Source organism: Elgaria multicarinata, chromosome 13 (genome assembly GCF_023053635.1).
Source record: "Elgaria multicarinata webbii isolate HBS135686 ecotype San Diego chromosome 13, rElgMul1.1.pri, whole genome shotgun sequence".
Lineage (NCBI taxonomy): Eukaryota > Metazoa > Chordata > Lepidosauria > Squamata > Anguidae > Elgaria > Elgaria multicarinata.
In genome coordinates, this window is record NC_086183.1 from 31074653 (window position 1) to 31091642 (window position 16990).

The following is a 16990-nucleotide window of genomic DNA, read 5'->3' on the forward strand; positions in this document are numbered from 1 at the left end:
AGGATCAGAGGGGCACAGCGGCCCCATAGAGAAGGAGGGGGTGAGGAGGTACCGTGAAGCTTGAGGATTCCAGGCTCCGTCTGTTTCTGAGAGCGAGGCCGAAATTATGGGCTGCAATGAGATTAGAGGAACAGGATTTAGAACACCCACTCCATGGTGGAGAGAAGTTCTGGGGAGGAGGTGTCAGGAGCCCCCCGCCCCATGAGGAGAGGAGGTGTGAGTCCAGTTTGCAAAGGGTGGGGTGGGGGCAATGGAGCACAGGGAAGGAGGTAGTAGTGTTGGTTTCACAAATGGTGGAAATTTGCCGCTCTGACCATGTCACCCCACTTCTGAAATCTCTTCATTGGCTTCCAATTCACTTCAGAATCCAATATAAACTTCTCCTGTTGACCTTCAAAGCTTTTCACGGTCTAGCTCCTTCCTATCTCTCCTCCCTCATCTCACACTATTGCCCCGCTCGTGCTCTTCGCTCCTCTGATGCCATGTTTCTTGCCTGCCCAAGGGTCTCTACTTTCCTTGCTCGGCTTTGTCCCTTCTCTTCTGCTGCCCCTTACGCCTGGAACGCTCTTCCAGAACATTTGAGATCTACAAGCTCAATCACAACTTTTAAAGCTCAGCTAAAAACTTTTCTTTTTCCTAAAGCTTTTAAAACCTGATGTTGTTTGGACTCTATACTGTTAGTTTTACCCTACCCTGTGCCTGTTTACCCTACCCAGTGCCTGTTTGCATTCCCTTCCCCTCCTTATTGTTTTATTATGATTTTATTAGAATGTAAGCCTATGCGGCAGGGTCTTGCTATTTACTGTTTTACGCTGTACAGCACCATGTACATTGATGGTGCTATATAAATACATAATAATAATAATAATAATAATAATAATAATAATAATAATAATAATAATAATGGAAGGAGGCCCTAGGAGGAGAGAGCAGACGTACCCTTAGGACTGGCACATCCAGGCGAGGTCACGCCCTGCCGCTGGCTGGAGCGAATTCTTCGGGGGACTGGAGGTGGAGGTGGCTGCGGCAGAGAAAACAGCAGGTTAGCTGGATGTGGGTCTGGAGGGTGCGCGTTTGTGTGTTCTGCTTTATGACCCCGGAAGCGCTGGCCGCCCATTCGTGCCCTTCCTGGCCTTGCAGGGCCCTGCACTTGGCCAGAGCGGCAAAGCCTCCTGCTGCAGAGCTGGACAAGGCGCAGTCGCAGGGTCGTAAGAGGGTTTTGTTTCCATTCGCAAATCACTCAAAAAATGTCCCGTTCTCGACCCTGAATACGAACGGGGGCACAACTCTCTGAAATTGCTCAAAAATTCCCAAATGTCTGTGTACGACTGCAAAATGCGCAACTTTTCCCATTTGGTCAAACTGTAAAACAGGCCGCAGACGAGAACAGGAGTGAGCTGAACCAAGCTTTGAAGTAACGTCGGGAGAATTTCAGCCCTACGGCTCATCATCGCTCCCCACCTAAATGCTGGCTGATGTGCCGTTGCACCATGGACCACTGTACATCATTCAACATTCTGTGCAACTAGCTCACTTCATAACATCTAGGGCAGTACACCACTGCCTCCCTGCTGCACCCTCTCCTGATATCAGATAACTGTTCAGAGATCAGGCTGGGTTATTTGGGATACTTATCTCTTGCGGCAAATATGCAAGCTTCACTTCAGAAATAAAACTCAGAAATGTTTGCTGCAGCCCTAATTGCAGCCCAGTATTAAAAGCTTTAAGGGGAAAGCGCACTGTATTGGGGAAGGAGGGCAGACTTGCTATCACGGACACTGATTGGACGATAAAAGGGGCTTCTGAGCGACCTAAAAGGCATCCAGAAGGATTTAGCAGAGTGGGCAAGAGGAGGCCCTGCGTGCCTTTTCTCACCCTTTTGCGACCTCATCTCATCAGTTCTCACCTCTTGTTCCTCTTCATCTGTCTCACCTCTACAGCTGGGTTGTTTGTCAGGATTATGCAGTTTCTCCAGGAGGTCAAGTGTCAGTGTGCGTCTGAGCCCGGACTGGGCGACTAGCTGATGCTGGGGGAAGAAAGGGGTCAGTTGGAGGGGTTTGGATTCCAGCTTGGAGACAGAGCCACACCAGTTGGAGCGGTGTGCTTGACTTTCTAATACGTGCTGAAGAAGCAAGCCACTGAAGTGTGGCTTGCCTCTTCAGCAGTGCAAAGGAAATTTCAGAGAAAGACTCTCCCTGGCTGTAGCTGCACAGTTCTCCCTGCAAGTGCATTTTTGGAAACCTTTCAAGACCCCTCCCATCTCAGGAGGCCTGAGTTTTAAGAAAAAGTGGTGGTTCACAAGCAAGCAGGACAGAATATGGGCACCACGGCTGGTCTGTCTTTCTGCGGCTGCCAACACAGCCCTAGAGGTGCCCCTGAAGGAGGAGGGGTGGTGACACTCACGGTCAGCATCTTGGAGGCACTGGGCCGCTTCTTTGGGTTCTTGGTTAATGTCACCTTGACAAAGTTGTGGAAGGCCGGTGACCTGTGGGGACATCAGCATTCATGGGGGAGGGATGTTTGGGCACCAGGGACATCAATGCAGGGAGACTGGCCACAGGAATCCCTTCACGACTGTGGGAGTTTGCCAGACACGAGAGCACTGCTGGGCTTCCCTCTGCTGCTCTTCAGCGCCACCGCTGCTGATGGCCAGAGGGAGATACTGCAACTACCAGCTCAGCAGGGGACAAGTAATAACAAGGGGCCAAAAGGGTCCTACAGTGTCTTATAATGTTTTATTAATTCTGACCAACTCCTTGGCTTAAGCAGTTTTCTGCTTAGTTATTTGGGGAGCTGCTAGCCACCTTGGCTCCGCTTCCGCACAGTTGCAATTCTGCACAGTTACAAGATGGGGGATACTTGGCTCAGCAATACTACAAACGAGAAGGATCTTGGAATTGTTGTAGATCGCAAGCTGAATATGAGCCAACAGTGCGATGTGGCTGCAAGAAAGGCAAATGCTGTTTTGGGCTGCATTAATAGAAGTATAGCTTCCAAATCGTGTGAGGTCCTGGTTCCTCTCTATTTGGCCCTGGTTAGGCCTCATCTAGAGTATTGCGTCCAGTTCTGGGCTCCACAATACAAGAAGGATGCAGACAAGCTGGAGCGTGTTCAGAGGAGGGCAACCAGGATGTTCAGGGGTTTGGAAACAAAGCCCTATGAAGAGAGACTGAAAGAACTGGGCATGTTTAGCCTGGAGAAGAGAAGATGGAGGGGAGACATGAGAGCACTCTTCAAATACTTAAAAGGTGGTCACACAGAGGAGGGCCAGGATCTCTTCTTGATCCTTCCAGAGTGCAGGACACGGAATAATGGGCTCAAGTTAAAGGAAGCCAGATTCCAGCTGGACATCAGGAAAAACTTCCTGACTGTTAGAGCAGTACGACAATGGAATCAGTAACCTAGGGACGTTGTGGGCTCTCCCACACTAGAGGCCTTCAAGAGGCAGCTGGACAACCCTCTGTCAGGGATGCTTTAGGGTGGATTCCTGCATTGAGCAGGGGGTTGGACTCGATGGCCTTGTAGGCCCCTTCCAACTCTGCTATTCTATGATTCTATGATTCTTGTCTGCCTCCCTGCCAGCCTGGACAAAGGCTCTTCCAGCAAGCGAAATTCACAAGCAAAGCCATTTTGCCCATGCTATAGTTCTCAACTGCTTTTCCTTGGACTGATTTCTTGTGCTGCTAACTTCTGAACTCCTGATAAGCCCCTGATTTTGGACTTTCCTTCTTGTGGACTAGTAATATTGTGATCTTGACATTGTGCTTGCCTGCTGACTTTGTTAAATGGATTCCCTCCCCCCCACCCCGCTTTGCCCCAGGACTGTGCCCGATTCAGCCACAACAAGACAGTCCCTCATCCCACGCATCTGGTGGAGGGTTTGCTGTCTGTTGGAGTGTCAAGTGGTGTGCCTCCACCTCTGCCCAACGTGTGACAAGGCCATCCATGGCTACTAGCCCTGCTGGTTGTGTGCTATCTCCAGTATTCGAGGCAGTAAGCCTGTGAGCACCAGTTGCTGGGGAACATGGGTGGGAGAGTGCTGGTGCACCATGTCCTGCTTTGTTGGTCCCTGGCCGACGGCTGGTTGGCCATTGTGTGAACAGAGTGCTGGGCTAGATGGAGCCTTGGTCTGATCCAGCAGGGCTCTTCTGATGTTCTTATGAGCTTGTAAAAAATTGCCTCCAGAGATCTCTGCATCCAAAGGAAACCCGGGTAAGCATTCCCGCATTCCCACCCTGAGATCCTTGTGATATAGGGCGGGATACAAATGTCTTAATAAATAATACGGAAGGAAGTGGGGAGCACAGAACAGTACACTCACCATCGGGCTTTCTCCTTGAGCTTGGGGGGCTGGTAGCCGCTCTTTGTCATCAGGACCAGGACCCTGCGAGGCGGCACAAGGAAGCAAGCACACCGCATCAGCTGCTGAACAGCCTCCTCCCTTCACGTGCTCTGGCCTAACAATGTCAAGTTCTGCGCAGAAAAAGGCTGAGTTCTGTCACCTGCGAGAATCGTGCAAATTTGCACGATTTCCCTCCTTTTGCACCACTTATTCTGCTAGCCTGAAGAAATGGGCAAGGAGCTGGACTGATGCCCACCTGCCCACCCACCCACCCACCCTCAGCCCCTGGATTTCTTCTCCAGGCTGCCCTACTGAGATGTCCTCAGGGGATGCCCCCGTTGCTGCCAAGACCGAGAGAAGCGCTCTGGGGAAGAGAGAAATGCAGACTGACGCGGTAGCTGTCAGCACCCTGAACCCCAGGGAGAAGGCAGGGGATAAAAAGAGTAACAGAATGAGGTCATAGAAAGGCGAGATAAAATTTTACTGAACAAAGATCTTTGTTGCCACTAGGGCTACATGTGGACTGCAGAGGCCACCAGTGAGGGAGGAAGCAGCAGCCAGGCACCTCTCCACCGTGCCTGGGTCCAGCTCCAGCTGAGAGCCCCCTCCCTCCTGCTACCAACTATCTCTGCAGAGGCCACCAGTGAGGGAGGAAGCAGCAGCCAGGCACCTCTCCACCGTGCCTGGGTCCAGCTCCAGCTGAGAGCCCCCTCCCTCCTGCTACCAACTGTCTCTGCAGAGGCCACCAGTGAGGGAGGAAGCAGCAGCCAGGCACCTCTCCATCGTGCCTGGGTCCAGCTCCAGCTGAGAGCCCCCTCCCTCCTGCTACCAACTGTCTCTGCAGAGGCCACCAGTGAGGGAGGAAGCAGCAGCCAGGCACCTCTCCATCGTGCCTGGGTCCAGCTCCAGCTGAGAGCCCCCTCCCTCCTGCTACCAACTGTCTCTGCAGAGGCCACCAGTGAGGGAGGAAGCAGCAGCCAGGCACCTCTCCATCGTGCCTGGGTCCAGCTCCAGCTGAGAGCCCCCTCCCTCCTGCTACCAACTGTCTCTGCAGAGGCCACCAGTGAGGGAGGAAGCAGCAGCCAGGCACCTCTCCACCCTGCCTGGGTCCAGCTCCAGCTGAGAGCCCCCTCCCTCCTGCTGTCAACTGTAACTGCTGAACTTTCCAACTAAGATTGTAATGCCTGAGTTTGCTTTCCTTTCCCCCCTCCTCCTCCTCCCTCCCACTCCCCTTTCCTTTTGTGTCATGTCTTTTAGATTGTAAGCCTGTTTGCAGGGACTGTCAAGAAATACTTTTGTAAGCCGCCGTGAGAGCCTTTTTTGGCTGAATGGCGGCATAAAAATCCTTAAATAAATAAATAAATAAATGTGTGTTTTTTTAATTAGAGGAAAGCTGTTCTGTGCTCTTTCTTTCTCTCTGTGCTCCTGCAGAATCGCAGCATTCATGCAACCACGGCTAGAACCGAGTTCTGGCTTGCTTCTACAACGATTACAAAGAGCACGATGCCGTTCCACATCTGGCTGCAGCAAATGAGCCGCGCGCCATGCCCCGTGGCCCAGGTACGTAAGCGACCGAACGAAAGAACCCTCTGGAAGAACTCACCGCAACGGGTGCATGTCAAACATGGGGGGTTCAAGCTCCACCAGCTCGATAGCCGTGATCCCCACTGACCACACGTCGCACAGTTCGTTGTATCCGCCTTTGAGTTCCACCGCTGCCACCTCTGGGGCCATCCTGGAACGGAGACACTTGTGGATGGTGCGGTTCCCCTTGGGCATCATCCCACCGCCTGTGTTCATCAGACCCCCCTCCTCCTCCACTGTGTCCCACGGAGATCTCTGAAATCCCCCCAGGGGTGCATGCAGAGACATGTCCAACCTCCTGACCACAGTTACCAAATTGGAAGCACCCCAAGGTCTGGCAACCTCCTCTCCTCCCCCACCACATTAAAACGGAGCTGCCGTTGCATTTGTTAGCCATGGTTAGGAGGCGGAGTTTAACATGGCCAACCATGTTAGCCACGGTTAGGAGGCGGAGTTAGAAGTTTAACACTAATCATGATTAGCTCTCGAAACAGGATGACGTGAGGGAGGACCTATACAAGAGAAGGGAGGAGGAGCCTGCATGGTTACATCTGCAGCAGGGCCTTCTTAGTCACTTCCCCCAACCCTCCTGTACCGCTCCTTGGGCTGGGCTTTTGGAGCTCAGGTTTGTGTTGGAAAGGGTTGGTGAATTCTCATTTTCAGCTTTGTCCCAGATCCTTCTTCAAAAAAACCTTTCTGACTGCTAGTGATGAACAATTTATTATTTATTTATTTTTTAATAGAGGTATTAAGCTCAGGTAAACCCGGAAGATATATAGCCTAATCCCATAAGTGATGGGTGGCGGGGGAAGCTAAATTTCACACTGGTAAGGGGAAAGAAAAGAACCCTGCACATGCTCAGGGGCTATATATCCAATTGCTTTCGTCTACCACAACAACTCCCCGCGCTGCCAAACCGCCCTTTACCAGTAAGGGGTGCCGATGAAAGACATTCTCCGGGCAAAGGTAGCGCTGAGTTGAGCTGAGATTCCGAAATCCGCTGGCAGGTAAGGAAGAAGGAACGGAGAAAAATGAGAGCTTGGAATAACCCCCCCTTGCTGCAGGATGCTAAACTGGGCGTTTGGGAAACAGGCTACAGGTATGGAGGGGGAGACTGTCAAGTACACAAGGAATCCGTGAAATGGGCCCTGGGGAATCCCCTCCCCCTCCCGCCCCCACTCCTAACCCCAGAGCCCCCCAAAAGGTAGAGCCACCGTGCAGAACACCCCTCCCCCTCTCAACCCTATAAAACATACCCAGTTTTACTTCCCCGTGGTCATTGAGGAGAATGTTGGCTCCCTGAAATGCGAAGGGACACAAAAAGGAAGTGAGACTTCAGTCAGATGAACCGGGTGGCGAAAGGGGGGGGGGAGTCTCCCCGGCACAGCTGGGCCTCCTTCCCCTCCTCCACGCTCCAAGGGCTTACAGGCAGTGGTTCATTGCTAACAAGCAGGTCAGGAGCTCCAGCCTCCGTCCAGAAAACCCTTCCTTCTAACCCCTGTGGTTTCTGACTCCCAATTCTTTAACAATCGTGGCAACAGTATGACCCTTCTCCCCTACATTACACCGCCCAAAATTAAGAAAGCTTGGGGGTAAGCAGTTCTGGTACTCAAAAGAAAATCCTGGGCCCAGAATTCTTTACTTCTCAGTGGACATCTTTTGCAGCTGGCGGATCTCAGGGTTCTAGTAAGAGACAAAGTGTATCGTGCAGGCCTGAACTCTGCCCACCCCATGCGATACGCCTCCCTCTTGGTTTGGCTTATCCCAGTAAACCTCTCTTGCCCGATGGAATAGACCCTACTCATTGCCTTTCCAATCCGCAGAAGAGTTTCCTCTCCCTTCCCCAGGCTCACATCCATTGCCATTCCTAGCACAGCATCTTCCTTCCCAAATGTCTCCAGGAAGCCCAACCAGCAGGGCACGAAGGCAACTGGTGTCCAGAGGTGGACTTCTTTTGGACATGGGGGTTCCATTTAGCCATCACGGCATGGAGCCACGGATAGCCCCTTCCATGAATTCAACTGCCTTTTAAAAGCTTTCTGAGCCGGTGGCTGCCACTGCCACATCTTGTGGTGGCAAAGTCAGCCTCCCTACTCTGTTGGCCTCCAGATGTTTTGGACTTCAACTCCCATCAGCCTCAGCCAGCATGGCTAGTGGTCAGGAATGCTGGGAGTTGTGGCCCCAAAACATGTGGAGGATACCAGGTTGGAGAAGGCTGCTGCAGGTTCTTTCTGCATTGCGTGGGGGGGAAAGGACCATCCTTTTGTCCGTCATCAACATAACTCTGCTCATGAATTTTACTGTGCAACCAACCCTTTTTTGTTTGCAATTTGTATGTCTCGTTATACATATTGTTTAAAAGTTTTTCTAACTAGATATTATAAAATTTTAAGGTACATATACTTGGAAAATGCCTCTAATTGTAAATATTATGATACAAAGGATTTCTTTGTTTTTTAGATAAAGCCCTGAGGAAGAACGCAACCGTGTTCAAAACGCGTAGGCACCTGGCACTTTAATAAAACTTTTACTAATAATATTATTGTAGAAGATTACTTGGTTCCACCCTTGCCTTTGGCTATTTTTTACTAATCAGCATAACTCTGCCCATGAATTTTACTGTGCAACCAACCCTCCACCGTCACTTCCAGCAGAAAGTTTTAGGGTTATGGGAGGGGTCATAAAGAGAGAGATGGATGGTGCAGTCCCTGTATGCCAAGGACCCTCTTATTACCTTGATGTCTCTGTGGATTTTCCCTTGGTTATGAAGATAAGACAGACCCTAGAAGGACAAAGAACATTATGCATCTGGCTGTCCTTGAAATCTGACTGGTACAATAGCCAATTAGCCACCTTTCCCAACCTGATGCCTTCCAAATACGTTGGACTACGACTTCCATAATCCTCAGCCACTGGGAATGATGGAAAACACCAGGTTCGGGGAGGCGGCAGTTGATTGCATGCAGCCAAAGGCGTTTGGCAAGAACACTCAATCCATGAATTGTCAAATGACAAAAATATCAGCATGCGCTATGCTTGCCGCTCAGATAAATCAATTCGGTTAAAAACAAACGAAATGTACTTTAAAAAAATGTTTGTCATTTCCTAGTAACTGGCTGGGGGGGATGTTGGGAGTTGTAGTCCAACACATCTGAAGGGCACCAACATGGGGAAGCCTGAGAAAGACAGACTTGGTAGAAGGCAGGTCTGGCTGTTCTTACTCACTTGCAACGTTTCTCGGCACACGTAGGCAATCTGGAGCTCTGACAGGGGTCCAGTGACTGCAAAGGCAAAGGGACACTGTGAGCACATTCTCCCACTCTACATGGAGCTCCCCATCCCACGCCATAGAGCTGACGTTCTGAAAGTCCTGGAAAGGCTCAGTGGTAGGTACCCTAGATGCTCTACCTGTCAAAAGTCCCAGGTTCTATCTCTAGCATGGGTTATGGCTGGGATTCCATTCTGGGACACCCATGTAGTGCCATAGGTGGTACCAGGAAGGGTGATGGGCAGGCAACCCCCCACTAAGTAGCGCACCCATCTGACCCCACCCCACCCCAATTCCTGGACCCTGAGGAAGGTAAGGCAATTTTCACATACAAATTATAATTGAATCATAAACTGCAAATTAAAATAAGTTTGCAGTCCTAGGGCTTCTCTACAAAAGCGAAAACCCTGCAAACTTACTTGGGCTTTGTCTTCCAGAGTCTTTGAGGGTTTACGATTGGCACAATTCACACAATCCCCCCTCGCCCCCACCTTGTTTCTGCCCGTTCCTTCCCATGTGTTTCATTTATACCGCCAGCAGATGGCCATGCTCTATTGCACGACTTACATTTATTACCGCTTTTTCAGTGACTTATAAAATGGCAGATTCCTGCTTGAAAATGATGGGAGAGGTATCAGAAGTTGACAATGTTGTGAAAAGGACCTGTGAACTGTGAGTTAACAATCACGAGCTCATGATAAAAGCCTTGTGCAGAGACAACGCTAAGCTTGCTTACTTGAAAAGTTAACTCGATCAAAATCAACAGCATGTCCCTTAAACAAAATATCTTTAGGATGGGAGCATTAATAAGAAATATACCACTGTTTATCTTTCAGAAATCGAACATGTGGGACAAAGTTGCCCCCACAATATATATTTTTCTGGTGTCACCATGGTAAAATGCCACCCTCCCCAACATTCCAAGAGTCATAACCAAGAAGCTTTTGATCTCCTTCAACCACAATAGATGCAGTTAGTTGCAAACGGGGAGGAAGTAAAGAACTGACAGATATTAAACATGAAAACGAGAAAGAAGTGTTGTGGTCAGCTCTTGATAGTTTCACGAGGTCCTTTGGTGCTCTCTGCCTACGCTAAGACACGAGGAGGAGGAGGAGGAGGAGGAGGAGGGGCAAAATTTTAAATGGCCCAGAGCAGCAAAGAACCCCAGGCCAGCCCTGGTCTAAGCTTGCCGCCCCACACCCTCATTCCCCTAACTGCAGCAAAGTCTGTGCCTGCATCACTGCGTTCATTGACATTCATTCAATCCAACTGCATTGATCAGTCAGTCATAGAACCATAGAATCATAGAATAGCAGAGTTGGAAGGGGCCTACAAAGCCATCGACTCCAACCCCCTGCTCAATGCAGGAATCCACCCTAAAGCATCCCTGACAGATGGTTGTCCAGCTGCCTCTTGAAGGCCTCGAGTGTGGGAGAGCCCACCACCTCCCTAGGTAACTGATTCCATTGTCGCACTGCTCTAACAGTCAGGAAGTTTTTCCTGATGTCCAGCTGGAATCTGGCTTCCTGTCACTTGAGCCCATTATTCTGTGTCCTGCACTCTGGGAGGATCGAGAAGAGATCCTGGCCCTCCTCTGTGTGACAACCTTTTAAGTATTGGAAGAGTGCTCTCATGTCTCCCCTCCATCTTCTCTTCTCCAGGCTAAACATGCCCAGTTCTTTCAGTCTCTCTTCATAGGGCTTTGTTTCCAGACCCCTGATCATCCTGGTTGCCCAAAAAAGAGTCATAGGTCTCTTTTTTAGAGAGCCAAGGGACACTGGGCAGCTGTACCCTTGACTCCCAGGAAAAAACACCAAGCCAAGGGGGAGTCCACCCTGGCCCGAAACACTGGCCAGAGAAAGAACAGCTGCAGGGAGTCATGTTTTGCCCTGCCCTGCCCTAACAGAAAGAACACTGATAAGAAAGTTAAAAACGAGTGCCTGAACTTTGTATTTTTCCTTCCTTCTTTCCTTCCTTCCTCGCAATCCCTTTTCCTTTTAGATTGTAACTGGGATGCCATCACCAAAAAGGCAGGCACCCTCAAAAGGGCCTCTGCAGAAGTTCTTAGGCGCCAGGTCAGTAAATATGGGAGGAAGCAAAATCCTTTCCAGTGGCCAGGCGAGGATGGAGCATCAGCGTCTTGCATTGCTTTTTGCCCCTCCTTGTGAGGAGCAGAAGCAGATTCAACGGTGCAAAACAATATAAGCAGATGGGGGAGAGTTCATGATCTGACTCCAGCTGGGCGGGGAGGGGGGTCCCTTCCTTTGGGACAGGTGGCGGTGGCGGCTGAAACGGTAGAGAAAGCGACCCGGCCACACGCTGTTTCACTTCTTCATTTCAAAGCTGGCTGCCTGGTTTCTGATCTCCCCACCTCCTAAAGAGCACACGCAAGTAGATGGGGAGACGTTTTTCATCCCCCTCTCATAATACTAGAACCCAATGGGGTCATTTCCCATGAAGCTGATGGGTGAGAGATTCAGGGCAGATAAAAGGAAGGACTTCTTCACACAGCCTATAGTACTACGGAATTTGCTGCCACAGGATGTAGTGATGGCCACCAACTTGGATGGCTTTAAAAGGGAGCTGGATAAATTCCTAGAGGAGAAGGCTCTCAATGGTTACTAATCCTGCTGGCTATATTCTCCCTCCAGTATGCCGATGCACACCAGTTGCTGTCGAACATGAGTGGGAGGCCTACTTGTGGGTTTTCTGCAGGCAGCTGGTCGGGCACTGTGTGAACAGTATTCTGGACTAGATGGACCCTAGTCTAATCCAGCAGGGCTCTTCTTATACTCTTGAACTAGAGGGTGGGGTGGGGATCGCTTAAGCTGGCAGACCACATCCATCCATCCATCCCTCTCTCTCTCTCTCTCTCTGGCCATTTCTACACCTGCCTTTTCCCCCAGGATTGTCCCTGGATCGTTCCTTTGCATCCAAATGCCACACAGGGGATCCTGGGGGCAGGCAGGGACAATCCCTCCATTTTCCTGGGATAACCCTTAAGTGTAGAAGGAGCCCCCCCCCCCCCGCCTCTCTCGCACACACACCTCTTGTATCTTTTAGTCCTGGCAGCATTCCCAGGAACTCGGGGTCAAAAGAGACACATCATGGAAAATCTGGGATTCTTCTCCTCCAGCCCCCAGCCCTGGGAAGCTGCTTTGAAGTTGAAATGAAATGCTGGGAGACTTGAACGGGCCTTCACACCGTGCACAGTCGAACTGTGGAATTCACTACCAAAAGATGTGGTGATGGCCAGCAATCTGGATGGCTTTCAAAGGGGGATGCGTAAATTCCTGGAGGAGAAGGCTATCCATGGCTACTGGTCCTGATGGCTAAGTGCAAGCTCCAGTATCAGAGGCAATAAGCCTGTGTGCACCAGTTGCTGGGGAACATGGGCGGGAGGGTGCTGTTGGACCACGTCCTGCTTTGTTGGTCCCTGTTTGACAGCTGGCTGGCCCCTGTGTGAATAGAGTGAGTGCTGGACTAGATAGACTCTTGTTCTGATCCAGCCTCAGGGCTCTTCTTCTGTTCTTACCATACAAAAGTGCCATTACCAAGTCAGACTCAGAAACGTCTACACTGACTGGTAGTAGCTCTCCAGGGTTTCAGATGAGAGTCATTCCCAGCTCTACTTGGAGATGCCAGGACGGAACCTGGACCCTTCTGCATGCAAAGCAGATGAGCTACGTCCCTTTCCCCCAAAAGTCCCACATCTCCTCTCTTTTGGCCCTCCGATCAAATGTGCTACAAGCCAAGTCCAGGGGATGAGATGTGGGGCTGGGGCTACATTTGCATCTCCACTCCCTCGAGGGAGGTTTTGCCTCTCATTTACTGAACTGGAAGGAAGCAGGATGCAGGCTTGATCAGGCCCACTAGCTTTTTTGGCTCATTTCCAGCTGTGCTGCAAACCCCCTCCCCCTGTTCCACTTGCAGCACCTCCATGATGCCAGTCTTTAAGGCAGCATCCGTTTCCCCCTGCAAATATAAACACACACGCAAGAGCATGTACGTGAATCCCGCCCATGACCACCCCCATCGAGGTTGCTTGCCAACCAGCCAACTGCAAAAGCTCAGATTTCTTTCCCTTGCAACCATTACATTCAAATGGCCAATCTGTTCCCTGCAAGCCACCCTCCCAACAGGTGGAATGTGCTTAGTAGCTAGCAACCACCAGCCATCAAAAGCCATCGATGCTCATTTAAGTAAGCACCTTCTAGCCAGCACTGCCTTTTAAAGAAACAGCTTTAACTATGAGTTATAGAACATAGCAAGGACAGATGTTTTGGTCTTAAACTTCCAGCATTCTTAACCATTGGCCATTTTGGCAGGGACTCCTGGGAGTTGAAGTCTCATACATCTGGAGATTTGCCTTCTCCCAGCTCTGGCCCAGAGCAAAGATCAAGTCCTTCCTTCTCACAGCCACGCTAATATTGTTGTTGGGAGTTGGGGGTTTAGGAAGTACTACATCTTGTGTGATTCCACCTGTCCACAGGTTGGGTGGGAAATCCACTTTACCTTGGTAGATGTCCTGAAGAGAGCCTCCCCCACAGAACTCCATGCAAATCCACAGCTTGTTATACCTAGCGAGACAGCAGAGGAGAGGGCTCATACTGAGGCAAGGCCAAGTGTGTGACAGAGGACTGCGAGGGAAGTTCAGCCCCACCGCCCCTCAGTCACACCAGCAGCCCTGAAGTGCGGCTCTCTACTCACGCTCACATTTTGCACCCACGGATTCCCTGTGACATTGCAAGGGGCTCTCTGAGTCACACCCCTCCAATTGTGAGGTGAAGCCGTATAGGGCAGTGAAGTGACAAGGGCTGGCCCTGGCCAGGGGCGTAGCCGGCAGGGGGACCTTTTCCGATCATCAGAGGAAGCTCTCTCACCGGATGTAGCTCCCGTAATAGGCCACGATGTTGTGATGTTTGCAGGTCTTCACCATGAGGATCTCTTGTTGAATAGTGGCACAGTCATCATCTGGAAGGGAAGGAGAAAAGAAGGCGTTTTTCAGAGTGCAGAAGAACTTGTTCCAGCCATACTAAAATCAGCAAGAATAGACAGCCTCTTCTCAGCTGGCTGTACTGTGATGGGAGCAGGGGCCACTCCACCAGCCCTGCTGAAGAACTTAACTTTTTTTTCCTCTTCCCTCCCTGTTCCTTTTTCCTTGTGCATTGTGTCTATTTAGATTGTAAGCCTGCGGGCAGGGACTGTCTTCTTTTACAAATTACTTATAAGCCACTCTGGGGCCGGATCTACACTATTGCTTTAAAGCGCTTTATAACAGTTTTATAGCGCTTTAAAGCAGTTCAAGCGCTTTATAACTGTTATAAAGCACTTTAAAGCACTGTTTTTGGTTGAGGAGTGGAATAAAAATACTCCTAAAATGCAATTCTATGCATATTTTAGACAGAACAAAATCCTAAAACTTGCAGCGTTCCCCAGCCAGCAGAGTTGGGAGTTGTAGAAAGTTTTTCTATCTATACATGCATAAGACTGCACCTTTTTTTTTAAAAAAAAAATGTCATTCAATTCAAAGACACCTTCAGGGGCAAACGAAATGTGCCTACATGCAAGCGAGGGGGGTGGGGAGTTTCACAGCTTTGGGAAGTAGGTTTTTGTTAGGACCACAGAAGGAGAAGAAAGGTTTAAACTCTCTCTCCCCAACCCTATTGTCCCACTGACCTATTTACATTTTTAAAACGATTTACAAAAGACTCTTTACATTAAAAAAAAACCATGAATGTCAATTGCATTCATGTAATTAATGTCAAGTCCAGTTTGGCCCATAGAATACTAAGGTTTGCTTAGTACTAGAGCATGGTTTGAATTGTGTTTGCCTACTGCCTTCAGACACTTTCCTTTCTTCCAATTATTATTGCAATATTCCCCAAAGAAAGGTGATAGCTGTGAAGTTCTTAGAAGTCTAAACTACAAGACAACAAACTGGCAGGTTTTAAGTTTAATTTGTGCCCCCACCCCTTACGATGTCACATGGTTCCTGAATTTCCAAGAGATGCAATCATTTATTTACAGAAGGAGTGCAATTTGCGTAATACATTTTTTAGCGTTCTCTCGAAAGGGATGACATTTCCTTCTTTCTTTTTATTTTACAAAAATAATAAAGAGGAAATTTAAAAGTGCATATGCACAGGAGGAAAGGGAGACACATGAATAAAAAGAAGGAAATTACATCACAGGGGTGGAAACGTAAGAGCAGACATGGATCTTGAAACTTATTATTTGAAAACACAGCGTGCTTCCACACTCTTTTCTCTGCAATGATCATCCTTCCTTCACTCACCTTTTACAGAAACCACCTTTACCAAATCATTTCTTGGCCTCCTGTTCTTCTGCAGACGTGATTTGTGGCAATTAAAATCCACCCCACCCCCAAATAAAACACAATTAAACACTATTTTCAGGTTCCCCACCTTAAAACAACAGGGCTGGGAAGAGGCAGTCCCAAACACACAACTTCTGGCCACCTTCTCTTCCTTTCCATCCCTCCGGCAGGGAGGCTCGCCCTAGCAATTGCCCAAGTCCCAAACGCAAAGCCAGAAATATTTGGGCTTAGGAGCCTCAGGAACCACCAGGTTGGGCTGGACAGGATAGATGCAAAACAGCTAAAAACCGCTTCTGAAATCGCTTCTGAAATCTCTTCATTGGCTTCCAATTCACTTCAGAATCCAATATAAACTTCTCCTGTCGACCTTCAAAGCGTTTCACAGTCTAGCTCCTTCCTATCTCTCCTCTCTCCTCTCACACTATTGCCCCGCTCGTGCTCTTCGCTCCTCTGATGCCATGTTTCTCGCCTGCCCAAGGGCCTCTACTTCCCTTGCTCGGCTTCGTCCATTTTCGTCTGCTGCCCCTTACGCCTGGAACGCTCTTCCAGAACATTTGAGAACTACAAGTTCAACCGCAGCTTTTAAAGCTCAACTAAAAACTTTTCTTTTTCCTAAAGCTTTTAAAACTTGATGTTGTGCTGACTTCTACTGTTACTTTCTACTGTTAGTTTTACTCTACCCTGTGCCTGTTTGCATTCTCTTCCCCTCCTTATTGTTTTACTATGATTTTATTAGATTGTAAGCCTATGCGGCAGGGTCTTGCTATTTACTGTTTTACTCTGTACAGCACCATGTATACTGATGGTGCTATATAAATAAATAATAATAATAATAACCCAAATTTCAGTAGCCAAGGGGCACCCCCAACGGCATCCCCGAAGCTCTCCCCCATTGCCCCCTTCAAAAAAAATTGTTTAAATAAAAACCTTGGGAAATGTTAGGGTAGTCTCTCGCCCTTTCCAGCCTCTAACCTTGCTATTTCCCCCTTCTTTCAGCCTCCTCCTTCACGATTTCTCCCGCCATCTTTAGCTCACTTTCAACTAGCCAGGCCTCCATGGCACTCATTATGTGACTAGTCACAGCCTCTGTAGGAGCCATTTTGTGGTGGTGCCCATGACACTTTCCCAATATCCCAAATGTGCCTATGGGTCCAAAAAGGTTGGGGACCCCTTCAGTAGCCTAATACACTGAGAGTGAACTAATTACATATTACATATTGGTGTGGGTGTGCTTTTTAAATTTAAAAGTAAGGGCATCGTGCTTGTCACTTATTCCAATGCCTCGTTGGCCAGAATACTGAAAGTCAGGTGCAGGCTGACGTCTTCCTACTTAGCATCTTTCATGGAGCTAATATCAGCCATGCAAAGATGGAGTGGGTGGGGGGTTTCCTTGAGACCATGGGAGGAAAGGGGTAAAGTTGAACCTTTCCTCCCCATGCACAATGGTCCCAAACAT

The 16990-nt window shown here is 49.3% G+C and overlaps 1 protein-coding gene across 1 annotated transcript in view; it reads right to left on the reverse strand.

Annotated features, from left to right (window-relative positions):
* MAP4K1 (mitogen-activated protein kinase kinase kinase kinase 1) overlaps nucleotides 1–16990 on the reverse strand; it is a 38948-nt gene that overhangs the window by 16180 nt on the left and 5778 nt on the right. The window contains exons 3-14 of the mRNA XM_063140515.1: nucleotides 14078–14168; nucleotides 13710–13774; nucleotides 9152–9207; nucleotides 8661–8708; nucleotides 7183–7225; nucleotides 6854–6926; nucleotides 5946–6077; nucleotides 4322–4384; nucleotides 2404–2485; nucleotides 1907–2026; nucleotides 940–1021; nucleotides 53–111 (exon numbers count right to left, since the gene is read on the reverse strand). Of these exons, the coding sequence (XP_062996585.1) occupies nucleotides 53–111; nucleotides 940–1021; nucleotides 1907–2026; nucleotides 2404–2485; nucleotides 4322–4384; nucleotides 5946–6077; nucleotides 6854–6926; nucleotides 7183–7225; nucleotides 8661–8708; nucleotides 9152–9207; nucleotides 13710–13774; nucleotides 14078–14168 (914 nt within the window). The remainder of the gene's footprint in view (nucleotides 1–52; nucleotides 112–939; nucleotides 1022–1906; nucleotides 2027–2403; nucleotides 2486–4321; nucleotides 4385–5945; nucleotides 6078–6853; nucleotides 6927–7182; nucleotides 7226–8660; nucleotides 8709–9151; nucleotides 9208–13709; nucleotides 13775–14077; nucleotides 14169–16990) is intronic.